Source organism: Zonotrichia albicollis, chromosome 5 (genome assembly GCF_047830755.1).
Source record: "Zonotrichia albicollis isolate bZonAlb1 chromosome 5, bZonAlb1.hap1, whole genome shotgun sequence".
NCBI lineage: Eukaryota > Metazoa > Chordata > Aves > Passeriformes > Passerellidae > Zonotrichia > Zonotrichia albicollis.
Window position 1 is genome coordinate 42734964 of NC_133823.1, and position 17610 is coordinate 42752573.

The 17610-nt window shown below is 39.3% G+C and overlaps 1 protein-coding gene across 1 annotated transcript in view; it reads right to left on the reverse strand.

Annotated features, from left to right (window-relative positions):
* Positions 1-1876: 1876 nt before the first annotated feature.
* The window catches only part of KIT (KIT proto-oncogene, receptor tyrosine kinase), a 56919-nt gene continuing 41185 nt past the window's right edge, over positions 1877-17610 (reverse strand). The window contains exons 11-21 of the mRNA XM_074541496.1: positions 17412-17538; positions 17049-17153; positions 16845-16955; positions 15036-15186; positions 13153-13241; positions 12675-12802; positions 9946-10068; positions 6238-6349; positions 6045-6144; positions 5308-5413; positions 1877-4194 (exon numbers count right to left, since the gene is read on the reverse strand). Of these exons, the coding sequence (XP_074397597.1) occupies positions 4069-4194; positions 5308-5413; positions 6045-6144; positions 6238-6349; positions 9946-10068; positions 12675-12802; positions 13153-13241; positions 15036-15186; positions 16845-16955; positions 17049-17153; positions 17412-17538 (1278 nt within the window). The 3' untranslated portion in view covers positions 1877-4068. The remainder of the gene's footprint in view (positions 4195-5307; positions 5414-6044; positions 6145-6237; positions 6350-9945; positions 10069-12674; positions 12803-13152; positions 13242-15035; positions 15187-16844; positions 16956-17048; positions 17154-17411; positions 17539-17610) is intronic.

The following is a 17610-nucleotide window of genomic DNA, read 5'->3' on the forward strand; positions in this document are numbered from 1 at the left end:
CCAGGGTGTGAATGTTCATACCCTGGTGACTTAGCCCAGGAACATGTCTCCATTTGTCTTCCCAAAGACCTATGTAGAGATCTAAAGAAGAACCAGAAAGGGAAAAACGTGGTGGGGATGCGTATGATACTGATCACTAACTCCATGTATACCCTATGCTTCCATGATCTTTCCTCTTCTCTCCCACAGAGCCCACAAATATTTTCTTTTCTAGCTAGTAAAGTGAACAGAGGACAAAGTCACTCTCTAATGTTCACTGTAAAGGAGGGATTTTCTTTCCTACTTCTGGCTGAGTACATGTTACAGCTGAGATTCTCCGAAGTGCCCTTGGCCGAATGCAGTATCACAGAAAGGTTGAGGCTGTAAGGCAGGTCATCTGGCCCAACACCCCTGCTTAAGGAGGGACACATAGAGCCCCTTGCCTAGCACCATGTCCACATGGTTTTTGGTTATCTCCCAGCACAGAAAACTCATCGTCTCTGGGACAATCCATGCCAGTGCTTAGTCACCCTTACAGTAAAAAAAAAATGTGTTTCCTGATGTTGAGGGAGACTTTTCCAATGGACACATTTCCATTTGTGCCCAGTACCTCTGGTCCTGTCACTGGGCACTCCTGGCCTGAACCAGTTTTCTGCACCCTCCCTTCAGACACTTGGTCCACGACAGTCCATGGTCCATGAAGATGGTCCATGAGGGTAATATGGTGCTGGTTGCTCTTTAAAGCTGGGTACGACAATGATTTGAAGGGCAGATAAAAGACATATGAAATGTCAACATGGGCCTTTCCATGAAAGCTATTTCTTAGAACTGGCACAATAAAATAATTCGGAAGGAATTTTGACCCATGAGCAGGAATGGAAGTGGTAATCACTGCAAGCCTTGTAATAAGAAAATAGGAGCAAGATTTTTTTCAGAAAACAGAGATGCAATATCCTAGGGTGTTTCAGAATGGGAAACATTCCAGGAAAATAAAATTAATGATGTGATAACCAAATAAATGCATAAAATTGCTCCTTTGGCTATGCTAAATGAGAACTCCCAAATTATTTGTACAATTCAGCTGCAGGAATCCTTCAGAATGAACTCCACTCTGCTTGAATGTGGGGGCGGTGGACAAGATAGGAAAAAAATGGTTCCATATCAGACACCATCTTGGTATCTTCTGAAGTATTATTAGAAACAATGACAAGGCCAGTTTTAACAAAGCTTGTATCTCATGGCTCCTGACAAAACCAGGTTATAATTTCCTTAATTATTTTTAACAAGCAAAGTGAAGACCTGTGTGGAAGAAGAAAAAAAAAAAAAAAAAAAAAAAAAAGGAAGCTGTTTTTACAAAGGAAGCTGAAGAAGGGGAGCTTTTCAAGGTGCTCTGCTGACAGAACAGGAATGTTTAAGGACCAAAATGGTTGAGATTTGTCTCCCATATAAGTTATAAGTTAGTAGGGGTTTTAGTAGGGTAATTGTAGAGATTTATACGCTCCATAACTACAATTAAATCATATAACAAGCAGGCAAACCTTAGGCAGCATAGAAACAAGTTTGAGATGGGGAGTCACAGATTTCACACCTGGAGTAACTACTTCAGAGGGACTCCCACTAAGACACAGAGTACCTGCTCAAGTGAGGGCAGCTTTCCCTTCATGACCCCTCATGACATCTCGACTGCACCAACAGACTACAAGATCAATCTTCTAACTGCAATTTTCTTCCAGAACAAAGCTGCATTGGAATTTTCAAGTATTTGTCCCATATATTCACAGGTAAAGAACTTACATAGCAAATAAATTTTTTTGGCACGTATTTGCAAAAGTGTTTCAGAATGCCAGACTTGACCTGTGTGTGGCCAGACACTGAGGTTTTGCTTCAACCCAGAAATTTATTAAGACTTACATGAAAATATTCAGTTTCACCATAATACACATTGTTAGCATTTGAATACATATTTACAGATTTATTTGAACTTTTCTCAACTGCAATTCTACAACTGAGCAACATATCCATAAGTGTTTCATAAACTTTCAAACACTTACATATTTATACATATAGTTTTTGCATATATATATATATAAAAAAATATTTTTGAGACTCAAGGACTGAGAATAGTCAAAAGGACATTATTGCTACATTTCCATATTTACAAAAACAATGCATAAACCCAGTCAAAACACCAAGCCATTGCAAAATAAGTTTCAAACCCCCCCCAAATTATAAAAATATAAATTTCAAGAACGAAAAAACCCAAACCTCTTTCAGCTAAGTGTTTGTAAAGTACCGAGACATCTATAACAACTAGTTTGTCTACAGTTGCTCCAAAAGCCAACACGTTACAAAAGAGCTTTTATAGCATTAAACTGAAAATGCTCAACAACTAGTATGCATAAGAGTGCATCCAAACAAATGGCTAACTTTGGAAAGGTGCAACAGCCTAAGTAAGTTCAGTGCAAATGGCTAATTTTTTTTATTCAACTCTGAAAGACGGATTCCTGTAACAACAAACCAAATGCACAGTCATAGAAGGAGCGCGGTATTCAATGTAACCCAAAATATACTACCAGCGTGTGTATTTACAATTACCTTGTATTTGGGCAGCTAGTTACACATTTGAATTGTATGTAAACTCAACCAAAATCCTGGTAAAGTAAGTAACAGAGTGCTTAAGTGCATTGTAAATAAATAGGTACTCAAGTAGTACTCTGCCTCTGAGAAATACTTCTCTTGATGCCTTTACTTATTTTTAGGGGTCAGAAACAAAGGAAGACGAGAACCAGCAGTGTTCCTGGTGGGAAGAAAAGGGGTTAGAAAACACTTTTAAGCACAGCCCTGGGCTCAACAGATTCTGACCCCAAAGCTTCGTGTCTTTCAAAGAAGAATGAAAGGATGCTTTCTTTTATGCCATTTATAAATTTGGCACTTCTCAGTTAGACTCTTCTTCATTATCATCTCCGGGCTACCAGGGAAACAACTTGGTGTGGAGGAGAATAGCCCTTTCCAGTTAACACTGTCCAAGACTGCCTGTGGGAAAGATTCACCTGGGTAGGACAAGAAAAGGAAAGGGCCCCCAGGAGAGCATTATTTTTCTCTGGTCTCCCATAAATAAGATGAATCGTTAAACAGCCTCCTCTCCGGACACACAGTTTACTGGAAGCAGCCTTCCTCCTCTTTTCTGACCAATTTGGCAGGGCCCACCTATCTTTGGGGAACACTTTTAGATGCAACTATTAGCAAAACAAATGTCAAAGTCTTTGGGCACCCCAGGCAGAGGGCCACAGAAGCAGTTCAGGTTCCATGGTGGAGTGAGACCCAGCAATGGGCAGCTTCATCCCGGCAGGGAATGCACTTCCTGGTGGGAAATAGTGCATATATCCATGGAAACAGTGCAACTGATCTGCAAGGCTGACAGCGCAGCTGGGAAATAAAAATGAAAATCCATACTCTTCCTCCCTTCTCCTCTGGTTTAAACCCCAGAGCTCCCAGGAGGGTTTCCAGCTGTGCAGATCACCTTTGGAAGGGTCTTGGTTCCTTCACCTCTTTTTCCCAGGTAAATACAGCACCCTCATTGGCCTCCAAACTATAATACCTGCCTGAGAAAGCCTTTCAGGCTTGGCTGGATGTGGAAAGGGGTTTACAAAACCATTAACTTAACACTTGTTTATTTCAGAAATTCAGAAAAACAAGATTAACAAGAAAATGACTGTATGCATTCCAGGCACAGATACAGAGACTAACCACTGCAGATTTGGTTTGATCTACAGTCATCTAACTCCACACCCTGGCTTAGGATTTCTTTTGTTGGATGTTTTTTTCACATCTGGCTCTCTACTGCAAATACACACAATATAGCAAAATATATACAGCTTCAATTAACACTGCAATGATGCCTGTAACCGTGCTCAGCAGATTAAGTTTATGTATAACAGTGCATGGTAAAGGACAGTATTACAACAACATTTCAGCTACACAGTGGTAGTAGTGAGTAAAAGAAAGAGAAATTACTGAAGTTGTCCCTCTCTCAGCCCCTGCACAATACAAACAGCTAACACATCTGATCTCCTCTTCTTCACATGCCATTCAAACATCTTCGCGTACCAGGAGAGGCTGAGTCGAGGAAGCACTGCTGCCCACCGAGTTAATCCTCACAGAGTGATCTGGAGCATTTCCTTGGCTGGAAGGTGGGGTTGAGAAGTTGGCATAAACCTGTAGAAGCCAAACACTGTTGTCAGTACTCTGTAGACTGCTCCCTTCACACATTCTTGGAGAGCATTCCTTTCTTAGCCTTTTCCCTCCCTGTACTATACACTGCTGTGGAAGGGCTCCAGCTCAGGAACTTCTTTGCAAATGAAAACAGTGTCAAAAGGTCTTGGGCTTAACTGCTACTTTAAAGAATCACGAAGCTCAGTCTCAGTTACTAAAAACATTCTAGTTTCCAACTGCATGCCAAATTTCAACTGAGCTCAAAAAAAAAGAAATTGCTCAGGTTATTACTAAGCTCCCCCAGAAATCTCACTAATAATTCCTTCAGATTCTTGCTTTTGTTTTAGTAATGCCTGCACCTGCCAAAAATACACTACAGGATGCAATCGAACACCAGCAGCTTTCAGTTTCCTCTTTTCTCAAATTGTCAGGAAGCCATGTACTCTCTTCCCAAACGAGGCATCCAGAAAGTAAAAGGAAGCTATATTTTTAAGTCAGGTCTAAACGTACTTTTGTAAACCCTAGTAACACACAAAGTTATGGAGAGAGATGATCCAAGTTTAGGATGTGCCTCCAGTTTTCCTCTGGATAGTTTTTTGAAGTTGCCTGCTCAGAATAAGCTTTTGCCATGGAATGGTTGAAAGAGCAGCACACACAATTTGTCACAACATACCTCCAAGGCTATGTAAATGTATTAGGGGAGGGAAGTGAGAAGATACAGAAGAGTGCCAAAGGCTCCACCCCTTCATCCAATGGCTTTCCTAATAAAAACTAATTGTATTTATTTCTGGGATGTTTCCCAGATTAACAGAATTTTTCATAGTTTAGGATAAGGTGAATTTATGCAGTACTGTTGCATTTTGTAACGTCAAAATTGTTGTGACAGGTCTCAGGTAAGTGAGAAACATCAGTAATGCAAAAAATGTTCTGCAGCTAATAAATGTTGGGTATGGGCTTAGACAGATACTGTCTAATGGAATAGCCCAAACATCATTCTTACTACCCAGACTGATGCTGCAAAGCTACATAAGTAATACCAGAAATGCAGTGCCTGGACTCTCCTTCTCACAGCTCTAGTGTAACATCTCGCTTGAAACTGCTTAATCCATAACTTACCCGGGGGGCATTATCTGAAAGCTGCTGCTCTATCATTTGTACAATTTGTTTAAATGTGGGTCTCTGCAAGGGATCAGCATCCCAGCAACTCTTCATTATGTCATACCTGTAAAGACACCAAAATTAAATACTGCTCATGAAGAAATCCTTAGTTCTTATCTCTCCTGCATTATTATTTGAAACAAAAGCGTGGCATCTTCTTTAAATGACTTTAAGAACAGGAATGTTGCTGCTAAGACCTGTGTTTGTGACAACAGAGAACTCACCACTAATGGGAGGCTCTGGACACAGTGTTCTTTGACAGCTTGTTACATGCCAATCCATTTACAAAATAGTGAATTAGGAATGTCTCATAAAGAAGATCAGTAGCCAGTCCTCTTGCTGTCAGGAAGTAAAGCACAAATGCAGATGCTGTACAGTCTGGTGATACATCTCTCCTTTATCTGAAGTAAAAATGCTTAATTATGTTTTGTGATCTGTCAATAATTTATTGACAGAGAGCAGGTGCCATGACAAAGTGATCAGATGGCACAAGGCATGAGTGTATTTCATTCCTTGTAACAACACAGGCGTGTATTCTGCTAGTTAAAGAGTACATGAATTATTTAAAACATGAAAATAACTCAAAAAAATTACAATGGGGCAGTGCAATGAGCCTTAGTGCAAGAAAAGAAGCTTCCCTTTCTTCACATCTTTACTGTTGTTTGGATGATTGGAGGTGCTGGTTGCTCACTTACATTTCAGGTGGTGCACACTCAGGGCTGAACATCCTGTATCCTTCTTTGATCATTTTATAGAACTTGGAGTCCACAGGTATCCCTGGATAGGGGCTGCTTCCTGTTGAGAGAGCAGGTGAGCAATATGATTTCTGCACCTACAGTAAACCCCCAAATGAAACAGATATGAAGTACACATCTTGAAGGAGCTTACCTAAAGAAAAGAGCTCCCAAAGCAATATCCCGTAAGACCAGACGTCACTCTCAAAGGTGTAGACGCAATTGAAAATACTTTCAGGTGCCATCCACTTCACGGGAAGACGAGCCTTTCCAGGGAAGAGGGAATAAATTAAGACAATAGATATAAGGAATAAAGAATTGACAAAGTAAAATCAATTTGTTCTGTTTTTTTAATGTGCATTAAATATTTTTAAAATCAAGAAGTATCCAACCAAAAAGAAACTTTTAGCATTTTAGAGTCTCCAAGTGCTGCATTGCTAGTGATCCATCTTTCTTTGGGTCCACCAAGCTAATACTGTTCCTTGCACTCTGATTTTCTGAATATGGTTTGACTCCTTCTGTCTAATTAATAAAGGATATCAGGAAGTCAGAGGAAAATAATGTAAGTGATCATGGCATGGTTACTTAAGCATGTAAGCAAGTCTACTTTGGTGGACTGGCTGGCACAGGCAGCCAAATAAGATTGACATAGTCAAGATGCTTCAAGGCTTTAGTCAATACATCAGCTCCTTAGTCTATCAGTAGAAAAATTTAAATTCAGATAAAAGTAATATATATTAATATATATATTTTTGGGTAGAAGTGTTGATCTGCTGGAGGGCAGGAAGGCTGGATTATGAGCCAAGCCAGTTGTATGAGGTTCAATAAGGCCAAGTGGTAGATCCTGCCCTTGGGTCACAACAACCCCCTGCAGTGCTACAGGCTGGGGGAAGAGTGTCAGGAAAGCTGCCCAGCAATGAAGGACCTGAGGGTGCTGGTGACAGGGGCTGAACATGAGCCAGCTGTGCCCAGGTGGCCAAGCAGGCCAATGGCACCCTGGCCTGTGTCAGCAACAGTGTGGCCAGCAGGAGCAGGGCAGGGATTGCCCCCTGTGCTCAGCACTGGTGAGGCTGCACCTCATAACCTGTGTCCAGTTCGGAGCCCCTCACTACAACACTGACATTTAGGTACTGGAGTGTTTCCAAAGAAAAACAAAGAAGGTAATGAAGAATCTGGAACATTAAGCCCTACAGGGATCAGCTGAGGGATTTGGAGTCATTTATCCCAAAGAAAAGGAGGCTGGGGGAGACCTTAGTGCTCTCTGCAGCTACCCAACAGGACGCTGTAGCAAGGTGGGGATCTGTCTCTTCTACACAACAAGTGACAGGATCACAGAAAATGGCCTTGAATTGTGCCAGGGGAGGTTTTAATTGGATATCAGGAAAAATTCTTCACCAAAAGGGCTGTCAAGCATTGGAATAGGCTGCCTGGGGAAGTGATGGAGTCACCATCCCTGGACATATTTAAAAAACATGTTAGATGTGGGGCTTAGAGAAATGGTTTAGGGGACTTGGTAGTGCTGGGTTAGCAGTTGGAGTGAATGATCTAAAACGTCTTTTACCACCTGAACAATTCTATGATTCTGTGATTTTTTTTAAGTTTGTGTGGGAATGGAAAGATCCCTTATGAATGCTAACTGGAGCAGAAGAAAGGACACAGGAAGCCTTTGCATTTGCTTCCACCTTCCTCTCCCTGGTTTGCCCTTTCCTTGTCTGATTGTAGGAGCTGGTCAGACCTCTGTCCTAAACATTCTTCCTGCTTTGGAAAAAACAGACTTCTTTCTCCCAATGATCAGAAGGCTTGAACACATCTCATGTGAAGAAAGTTTGAGAGAGCTGGGGTAATTCAGTCTGGAGAAGAGAAGGGAGACCTCATTGTGGCCCATATAAAGAGGACTTACAACAAAGATGGAAAGAGACTTTTTACTGGGGCTTGTGATGACTGAACAAGGAAAAATGGTTTTAAACTGAAAGGGCATGGATTTAGATTGGAAACAAGGAAAAAAGTTATGATGATGATAGTGAGAGACTGGAACAGGTAGTCCAGAGAGGTTGTGGATACTTCATCTGGGCAACATTTCCAACACTGGAGATGTTCAAGGTCAGATTGCATGGCTCTCTAAGCAACCTGATCTAGTGAAAAGATGTCCTTGCCCATGGCAGTGGGGTTGGACTAGATGATCTTAGAAGGTCCTTCCAACCCAAACCATTCTATGATTCTGTGATTCTATGAACTCAGAAAACTTAATGGATTACCTAGACAAATAAAACTCAGTTGCACATTTCCCTCCTAAGCTGCTGTTTAAACTTCCTACTCCCAGGACCCTTTATGATCAGGCAGCTCTTGATCTGACCTTGAGCCTGAAAGTAGCTTGGTTACACTAAACACTACTCAACATTCTGTCACAGCAGACACTTATGAATTATTTCAGCTCCTACTGCTCCCTAACCTGAACCAGTGGCTGGTACTGACATTGTTTTGAAGAAAACAATAAACCTGTCTCACAGCCTAAAATAAGGATGCTGTAGGTACCTGAGACTTCAAGGCCTGCTGGGTAACAGCACAGCACCAGAGTTATGTCATACCAGAGGTACCATGGATTGACTGAAGTTATCTGAGTGGCAAACTCCTTTGGTGAGAGATGCTCAGGTGTGCCATTTTCTTTCTTTATCAGCTTGCCAAAGGCAGGACAGGTAAGCTTTAGTTCATGTGCTGTCAAGCCCCTAAGTAATGACCAACCCTCATCATTAAGATCACAGAGCCCTCAGCTGAACTGGGGACAAGGGCTGCCTTGCTGAACAGGGATCTTCTCCTTTGAAAAACTGTGCAAGGGAAAGCATACATACTCTGAAGGCAGCAGCTGGCTGCACCTATCTGACACAGAACACTAAGCCAGGCAGCATAAATCAGTTTGAGATGCAAAATACCTACACTTCATAAACACTTCCCCAGCTTAACCACAGAGAAGCTCGATTTTCTTTTGTAGTAGGGCTCTTTTTACTGCTCTGGCACTTTAAAGGGGACTGCAAGTGCTGCCAAGGTAATCTGCATCACTTCAAAGTGCCTTTGTACCCCTCCAGAGGTTTAATAGGTACTTGTGAGGTCGGTACTCTTCTACATGGGAGGTTTTAAACTTTTCTCATCAAAATATAGTGTCTTGTTCCAACCCTGTTACAGGGTTTGAACTACAGCTGAAAGCTAAAGCTGTGTTTGTTACACATACGAGGGAGGTTAGGATGTCTCTATTGAATCAGAGAAAACCAAGATGTTTTTGCCTCCCATTGATGCTCTAATCAGTAAATTCACACTTCAGTTTTCATTGTCTGAGTGCTCCCTTACAGAAAAGAAGAAGGTTCAAAACCCTGATTATTTAGATATTTTTAAAATAAACTATTTCAATAACTGACAAATAGTGCAACGCCCAGGGATAATGTTTCCAAATAATTCCAAAATTTACTACTGGGATACTAGAGTATTTCCATGTCAAAACTCACAATTATAGATCAGTACTTTTGAGTACATTCATGTATAATAAGAAGACTGGACATTATATTGGTGCAGCAAAAACATTTCTTTCACTACAACATGCATTCAGCTATGAGCACATATTTTCCAGTATAACAAGTATAAACAAAGAATTTTGTCAGCACACACATCTATGTCAGAAATTTCCCCTCCTAGCCAACACGGATATACGTGTGTGTATATATATATATATATATATATATATACACACACATACACACACCAGAACTGGAAAATCCAGATTTCCATCTAAATAAAAAAGACTTTTGTTTGCACATCAAGACAACAGGAACTTGCTTAACTTAAAACAAATGTATTAAGTATCATGTATACTTACATTTCCTTTGACCACGTAATTGGAGTCATTCCTTATATCTCTCGCCAGGCCAAAGTCACAGATTTTTGTAATTCGACCATGAGTCAGAAGAATATTTCTTGCGGCCAGATCCCTATGAATGCACTAAATAATAGACAAACAAACAAAACTAGTTGATAATATCCCTAACAGGCTTCGTTACATGTTTACTTAGCTATGTAACTTACTGTATTATGCATTTTAAGGCAAGCTGTAAAAATCACAATGAAGCCATGTGCTAATAAGCTTACTCAGATGAGTAAACATTCTGATCTCGTATCTTTGCAATAATTACATCAATCCACAATAATAAGGTTGTCTATGCATTTAGTTTAGAAAACACCAGTCACAGTCATTGAATTTTGCAGTGTTTCATATTCTCAGCTAAAATTTAATGCACTTTTTTTCTGATTTATCAAAATCATCACTGGCTTGTTTCCTAATATAGGAAAAAACAGAGGTGAAAATGTTTTTGTTTCCAAATAGTTTTGTTTTGTTTCCAAATATTTTGTTTCCAAAATATTCCCAATATTCTGTGAAGTAGCTATTGTCGTTGATATAGAAGTGCTGAAAATCTGAAAATAGGGGTAAATTATGGTAACAACTTCAAAGTACAAAAAAAATGAATCCTGTAACAGAAACACTCATCTGGAAAAGCTGAATTATTAAGTACCTACAAGAGGTTTAGCAGACTTAAGTATTTTAAAATATGGAAATTCTCACATGCCAGTATCTTTCAACAGATGGTCATGCATTCAGTGACCTAACCACCCTGTATTCCAGTTTTTACTTTAGAAGTGGGCATGTGTTGGTAACTGCAGTTCCAGAAGGATGTCTGAATTTCCCAGCACCTGTGTTTCTTTGCATAAAACTGTGGAGCCCATGTATGTTTGCTAGAGAATGGAGGGGATTCTCTAACTAAATGATTTCTTCTTTCATCTGCAAAGAAGAGTATTAAGCTTCAGCTTTACGGATGGTATTCACCATGCAGGCTACAGCTGTCTAAAATATAACTGAAAACAGTTCAATTTTCGTTTTTCTTTGAAATACAGAACTTTTGGAATTTCTAGCAAAAAAAATGACCTAAAATATCAAAGGTTATGAAAATCAAGCTTGCACAAGTAACCTAATCTCTGTCCCTTTAGCATGCTTACACGAGGAATGATTTTTACTATTCCACGGTTTTGGTAGACTCCTGTTCACCTCTACATACCATGCATTCTGCACTTTGCATATGTGAAGCTGTCACACAGCACTGAAGCAGCAAGGCAAAGGAACTGCCAAGAGTCAGTATGGCTCTGCCTTGTTCCTCCAGAATCAGTGCAGTTTGCATTGAATATAGACACTTTGTCCAAGGGAGGAAGCTCTGATGAAGGCATCTCCTGCCTCAGGGATGTGAGGCAGCCCACAGCAGTCTGCATTAATTAACTCAACTGCTGGAGCCCAAAGAGTGCAAGTATACACAACTGAAGAGGACCAGTAACACATTAATGCACTGCAGTTTAATTCTGTGATATAGGTGTTAATTCAACACTGCCAAAGCGATACTGCACATTACTTCCCATCCTCAAGGTGAGGTGATGTGACATTCTTTACTGCCTTTGCTGCCATTTAATGCCATTGTGTCTGTAAAAATGGAAGGACTATAAAGAAAAAGTCACCAGGAATGATACATAATGGATCCAGGGGCTACTCTTTAGGAAAACAGAAAAAATACAGAATGAGTGTGCTAAGCACTGCACATCCTCAACAGTGAAGGATGCAGGAGCGTGGTGAATCTGTGTTTCATCTGTAATATGATATGTTTGCATGTCAGGCCTGTTTTGAATGTGTTGATAGATGAAAAATAAACTAAAGGGAACTTATGCTTTGGTTTGGAAGAAGGAGCAGTGGGAGAAAAAAAAAAAAAACAAGTGCAAAAGCAAGTTTTAATGTGCACTTTCCTCAGAGCAGAATTCAAAATACATTTCCCAATAGTAACACCACAGGACTCCAGGATTGTCTTCCTTTCCTTGAATTGCCTAAGTTTGGTTTTGTACTTTATTTAAGGTGCACCTGTAGTAGCTACATTAGTTATAATGTTTACATGTTAAATGGCACTTTTGCAATAAAATGCAAGAATAGCCACAGGGAGGTACTAATTATGCTGTGCTTAAGACTTCTTTATAAATCCCCTTCTGTTATGCAATACCTCTCCTATGAAACCCAGAGGAATGTCTATTATGTTCAGTGTAGTCAATGAAGATTTTTTGTGGGTCTCTAAGCTGATCTTATCTTTCCAGAAAACTAAAAATCAAGACATCTCCTGTGAATTAAGCCATGCTTACAAAAAGAGCACACAATGTGATACCTCCCCTGTTTAAGGCAGTATTCTGCATGAGAGAAGTAGCAAGTGCAGTGCTGTTTAAAACTCATGCAAATAGATACCATGGCACTGATTCTACTACCCACAGCAGTGGATATACAACAACACTGCTTCACATTGACCTCTGTTTTAGGGGGTATAAAACATCATTTTTGGCCAATAAGCACTGTACATAACTCCAACACCATGTAAAGCCTCAGGTATGAGAGGGAGCCTATCAGTTTGCAGTGCTTGTTGAAAAGAACATAGAAATATTCACCATTTAAACATACAGATCCCATTAAAACACTGAAAGTGACAAAAAAATCTACTGATTCTGTCCATCTCTGAAAAATTCTGAACTTACATTTTTGGAGGCAAGGAAGCTCATGCCCTTTGCCACCTGGTAAGAAAAACTTAGCAGATCTTCTACATCTAAAGCAAGTTCATCATCTTCCGGCATAGAAAGGGTAACATCCTGATCAGTGTAGGATCCTACACAATGTAAACAACAACAGCTTTTGAGTTAAGCGAGTGTAATCATGTAGAAATCACGCAGAGTTGTTTTGACATTAAACAAAACAGTAATTTTAGTAAGTACCAGTCTAGAATCACATAAATAGCCCATCACTAAAAAGAAAAATAATCCTGATACTCCATTAAAGTGTGAAGAAATACAGGACACTGTAATTTAGCATATTGTTCTTTTTCAAGCCTTCTCACACCAATTACTGAGTTTTAAGTATCCCCATTCACAAAAGACAAATATGCTAAAACTGAACCGGCATGAAGCCTGTCTTCCTGCACTCCTATCAGCAAACAGAATTCCTTGTCACTGAACTCACCAGACTTCACAGGCCGTTTTTTGTCAGCCTTTGCTGGGACTGCATATGACACTCCTGGTTTCATGTCCATGTACTCATTGGCAACATCACTGTAGAGGCAGCAGAACAAAAGAAACATAGTTTATTGAAATAAGTCTCAAAAACTATCCAAACAAAAAGCCAGCATCAAGCCAACCTTCTGAATAATTGATTTACAGATGATCAGTTAACTGGAAATTCATGGGTGTGTGAAAAAAAAAGAGGAAATGTCTGTACAGAAAGGGAGGTTTGTTGGTACAGTTAATGGTACACCTCAAAGCTTGGAGTTTGGCTCAGGTGAGTAAACAAAACCATTCATATAAATACTGTTTATACAGACATCATTCTCTTTATATTAACATCCAGATATTTTACAGGATCTGCTAGTGCTTCCTTTTTCTGCTTAGGCCAGCTTCTACCAGACTATTTCAGCAGTTCAATTGGCAATTGAAATGCAGAAGACAAATGGTAAAAAATGTTAAATTCAGAAATTCCCAAGTTCCGTAGGGGATTCACATGTATTTCAAAAGATCAGCCAAGTCTTGGGACAGCCATCTGCTAGATTCTTTTAAGTTTAAATTTTCTTATTGCTATATATAATTCAAATGTACAGATTTTCATTACTATATGGTTTATAAATACAGTTTAGGCACCTTTGGAAATGATGGATGTACTTTGGCATTTTTCACTTCATTACTATTAGAATTCATACACTTCCTTAGCCTGAAACATCTGCTTAATTTAAGGACAATAAATGCAGCCACAGAGCTAACATGGGAAGGAGCAATGGGATCACCAATAGCTTTAGTTACCACCAGAAACACATCTGACACATTCAGCAGCAGTAAATGCTAACATGAGAATCTTGTAAATATTCTGCTGTTAATAACTCAGTTTACAATTTGCCGTTTGTAAACTCATTTTACAATAACTCAGTATGTTTAAATAGCACAATCCCTTCACTGAACAGAGAGCACACCTCCAATGGCAAATCACAGCCTTATGCTCATCACCCCAGTGGTCTCAACCTCTCTGGGGCATCCCCAGCTACCCATTTATTGCCATAGCACAAACAGCTTCACCAGTACTATGCCTTGCTGGGATAAAGAACTTTTCCAGCTCCTTGGGTCTGCCTGCTTCTTTTTCGGCTCCCAACACAAAGTAACAGGCCCACTGGGGCAATAAAAAGACTAAAATTTAGAATGGGCAGGTATTTTAATGGCCCGAGGGTTTTGGTAAGCTGTCTCTCACTTTGCAAACGGAAGGAAATCTGCTTGGAAACGCCCTTGGAAAGAACTCTGGGATGGTATATAAAACACAGCAGTTAAAAATATACAGGAGAATTAAGTGCAAGAGCAATCTCAGAGCCATGAGACAGGCTGTTTCAACACAAAACGCAGTGAGCTGTCAGTGGCAGCCTGCTACTGACATTTTAAGACACTGGTTTGATATTTTTAAAAAATCATTTCTGAAGGTAGGAATTTGGGAGAACTCAGGGTACTAACGGCCTGACACTGGGGAAATTGTCATTGGAAGTGCCAAATAAGCACTACCAAAGTTTAATAGCAATAAACATAAATATGTACAAAAAATTGGAGCCAAGGAGGTGCATGAAATAACTGCAGAAAATTTGATAAAGAAGAAAAACAAAGAGCACATACAATCCACTCTGTATATAATGACACTGTTGGAATAAACCACCCCCTGAACAAATAGCCTCTTAAATTTTTTTCTTGTGCAGCAGAGAATCTTCAAAGCCTGCTGCATTAAATGTTTCTCCACACCTCTTATCCCTAATAAACTTTGATTTCTCCTCCTTCCCTATCTTCTAAAAACACAAGTACGTTTCAGCAGGTCATACTTACGCTGCAGGCTCTGACTGATGCAAAAGGTTCTCATAAACAGCTGCCTCTGCATGTTCTTCATGTTTTGGACAAATAAATGAATCTCGTTTCCGTCTCAGAAAATTCAAAAGATCACCATAACAGCAATATTCTGTAATGACCAGAGTGGGCCCTGTAGATGCATGTAAGGTTTAAAAAGCTGGTGAGTGTTGTTTTCAAAGCAGAAAACCTTACATAAAGCTAGCATTCAGTGAAGCACACAGGCTGGACTATTAAAAAATCACAATGTCTAGCACTGTCTAGACTTGAAAAGTTATAGATAAGTAACCCAGCATCCTCCCTTTCACAGATGAACAACTATGGTCCAGCTAAAGCTGTGTCCCAATTAATGTTCTGCCCCTCAATAGCACAGCATTGTATAAAAATTAAACAAATAAGTCTTTTTCTCTTTTTTCATGTGATAATGTTTCTGGCCAGACACATCTGTTTGATTTTGCTCACTTCCTGAAGGAAGTTATTTGTTCCAAATGTTAAGAGTAACTCAAGCTTCAAACATTAATCCTTTTGATTCACTTCTGTTTACAGTAGAGCTTCACACTCCTTCAGTAATGTTTTGGAAATGATGTAGAGTGTTATATTCTGCAGTATAATAGGAAAAATCATTCGAACAGAACAGCCTGCTGCCACAGAAAACTACATTGCACAAGGTCTTAGAATATTAAAATGAAATCAGAAAAGGGAATCAAGTCATCTTCAGCATCAATGTTTATAGATCAAATATATGTCTTTTGAGTGAATGACTCCAGCTATGGACCTTGAATATGTAATTACACTGTGTGTTATTTCATCTCTAAGTTTACTCTGTGCCATCATTTCCTAACTTCACTGGTTTATTTCCATTTTTCTGCAGTTAAAAATTATAGCTTTCACAATAGCAAAATAAGTGTTTGTGGTGTCATTTTCTTACAGACAAGACCTTTTTTTCTACTAAGAGAGATATGTAATCGGGCCCGTGAGTTGGCTTAGTTGGATGCTTGAACAAAACTGTTTCATCCTTTTTTTAAATCATTAATTGTGAGAAGTATTTTGCCTTTGCCTAAAACTATGAATTTTTACAAGATTCTTTTCTTTAAAAAATGTGTAAGAATCAATACCATCTTTCATATTAAAATGCATACAAATTAAAAATACAGGTTTCTATCACTCTATTGACACTTCAGGAGATTTTGTAGCTGTAAGTTTTGTAGTTTTATTGTGTAAGAAAACAAACTTATGAAGTTAATACTAAATATAAAACACTATGGTTGTGCAATGCTTTTTTTGGAAAATTACTTTTCTCAACTTTCTGTTGCTTAGAATTCGTACTTTCAGTGGTGCCTTGACAGATACATTTGCAGTTTAAACAGAAGGCTGGAAGACTAGACAAGACAAGCCTGTTGACTTCACCTTGGATACCAACAAGGAACGAGTTCTCATTAATGAGGAACAGTGTGGTGGAGGTGAAAATTTATACCGTACGTTTTGTTATCTCTCAAGAAGAAAGCACCCAACAGCAGTTCACATGAAAGAGAATAAAAGCAACCTTCCTGTCTAGCTGCAGCTACTTTGGTCTTACTAATGGTTTTACGATGAGCCTAAAATCTAGATTCAGTAAACCACAGGTGATAATCATGATGATCTGCAACCTGTCTAAGCATGAAATGTAAGATTGTAAGATGAAATTTATCATTTCTACACTTAGAACTGCACCTTGGATTCTTCCTCAAAAAGTCCATCCTCCTGGCAATTAGAAAAGAACAGAAATAATCAACAATCTGCAGATAAACCCACCTCCAATAGTGCAAGCTCCAAGCAGATTCACAATATTAATGTGGTTTCCAAGGTAACTCAGCACTTTGAGCTCTGACATCAAGGCTTCTCTCTCTGTTAAATGGGCACTGGCTGCAAGGTAAAGCACAGCACTCAGTATGTAACACATCAGACAGATGGAAGCGAGAAAACACGGTATATCTGTAATATACTACAGCAACTTACTTTTCAACATCTTTACTGCTACCGTCATAGCAGCATCAGACTTAAATAAACCATAAGCAGTGGCTTCAACAACTTTCCCAAAAGCTCCAGCGCCAAGGGTTTTACCTAATAAAGCAAACAAAATACTTTGTAACAACTTTGAGTACTTCCTCCTGTAGGGCTCAACATTTTATTTTATTATATCAAGGAAGCTATTGCAGACATGCCTGCTTGCCTTTTGTCCCAAAGCAAGAATGAGTATTTATCACTATCTGCATAATTGTAAAACAACTTTGTGACAAAACCCTGCTGTTTTTGACTAGAGTCTCATATGAGACCTGAAGGTTCCACATTGCAGATGAAGTTAAATAAATCTAAACTAACCAAAACTTAAACGGTTTCTAGGAAATTCCCATTTGTGATCATAAGGAAGTTGCGTTGGATCTATGTAAACATAGTTGTTTCCATTTATTTCTTCAACAACTTTCCACTGAACTTCATACTTGGGTTTCTGGAAAAGAAAGAGAACTGATGTTACTACTGAAGACTCAACAAGTGGCTCACACACTTGTTTAGTTTGGGC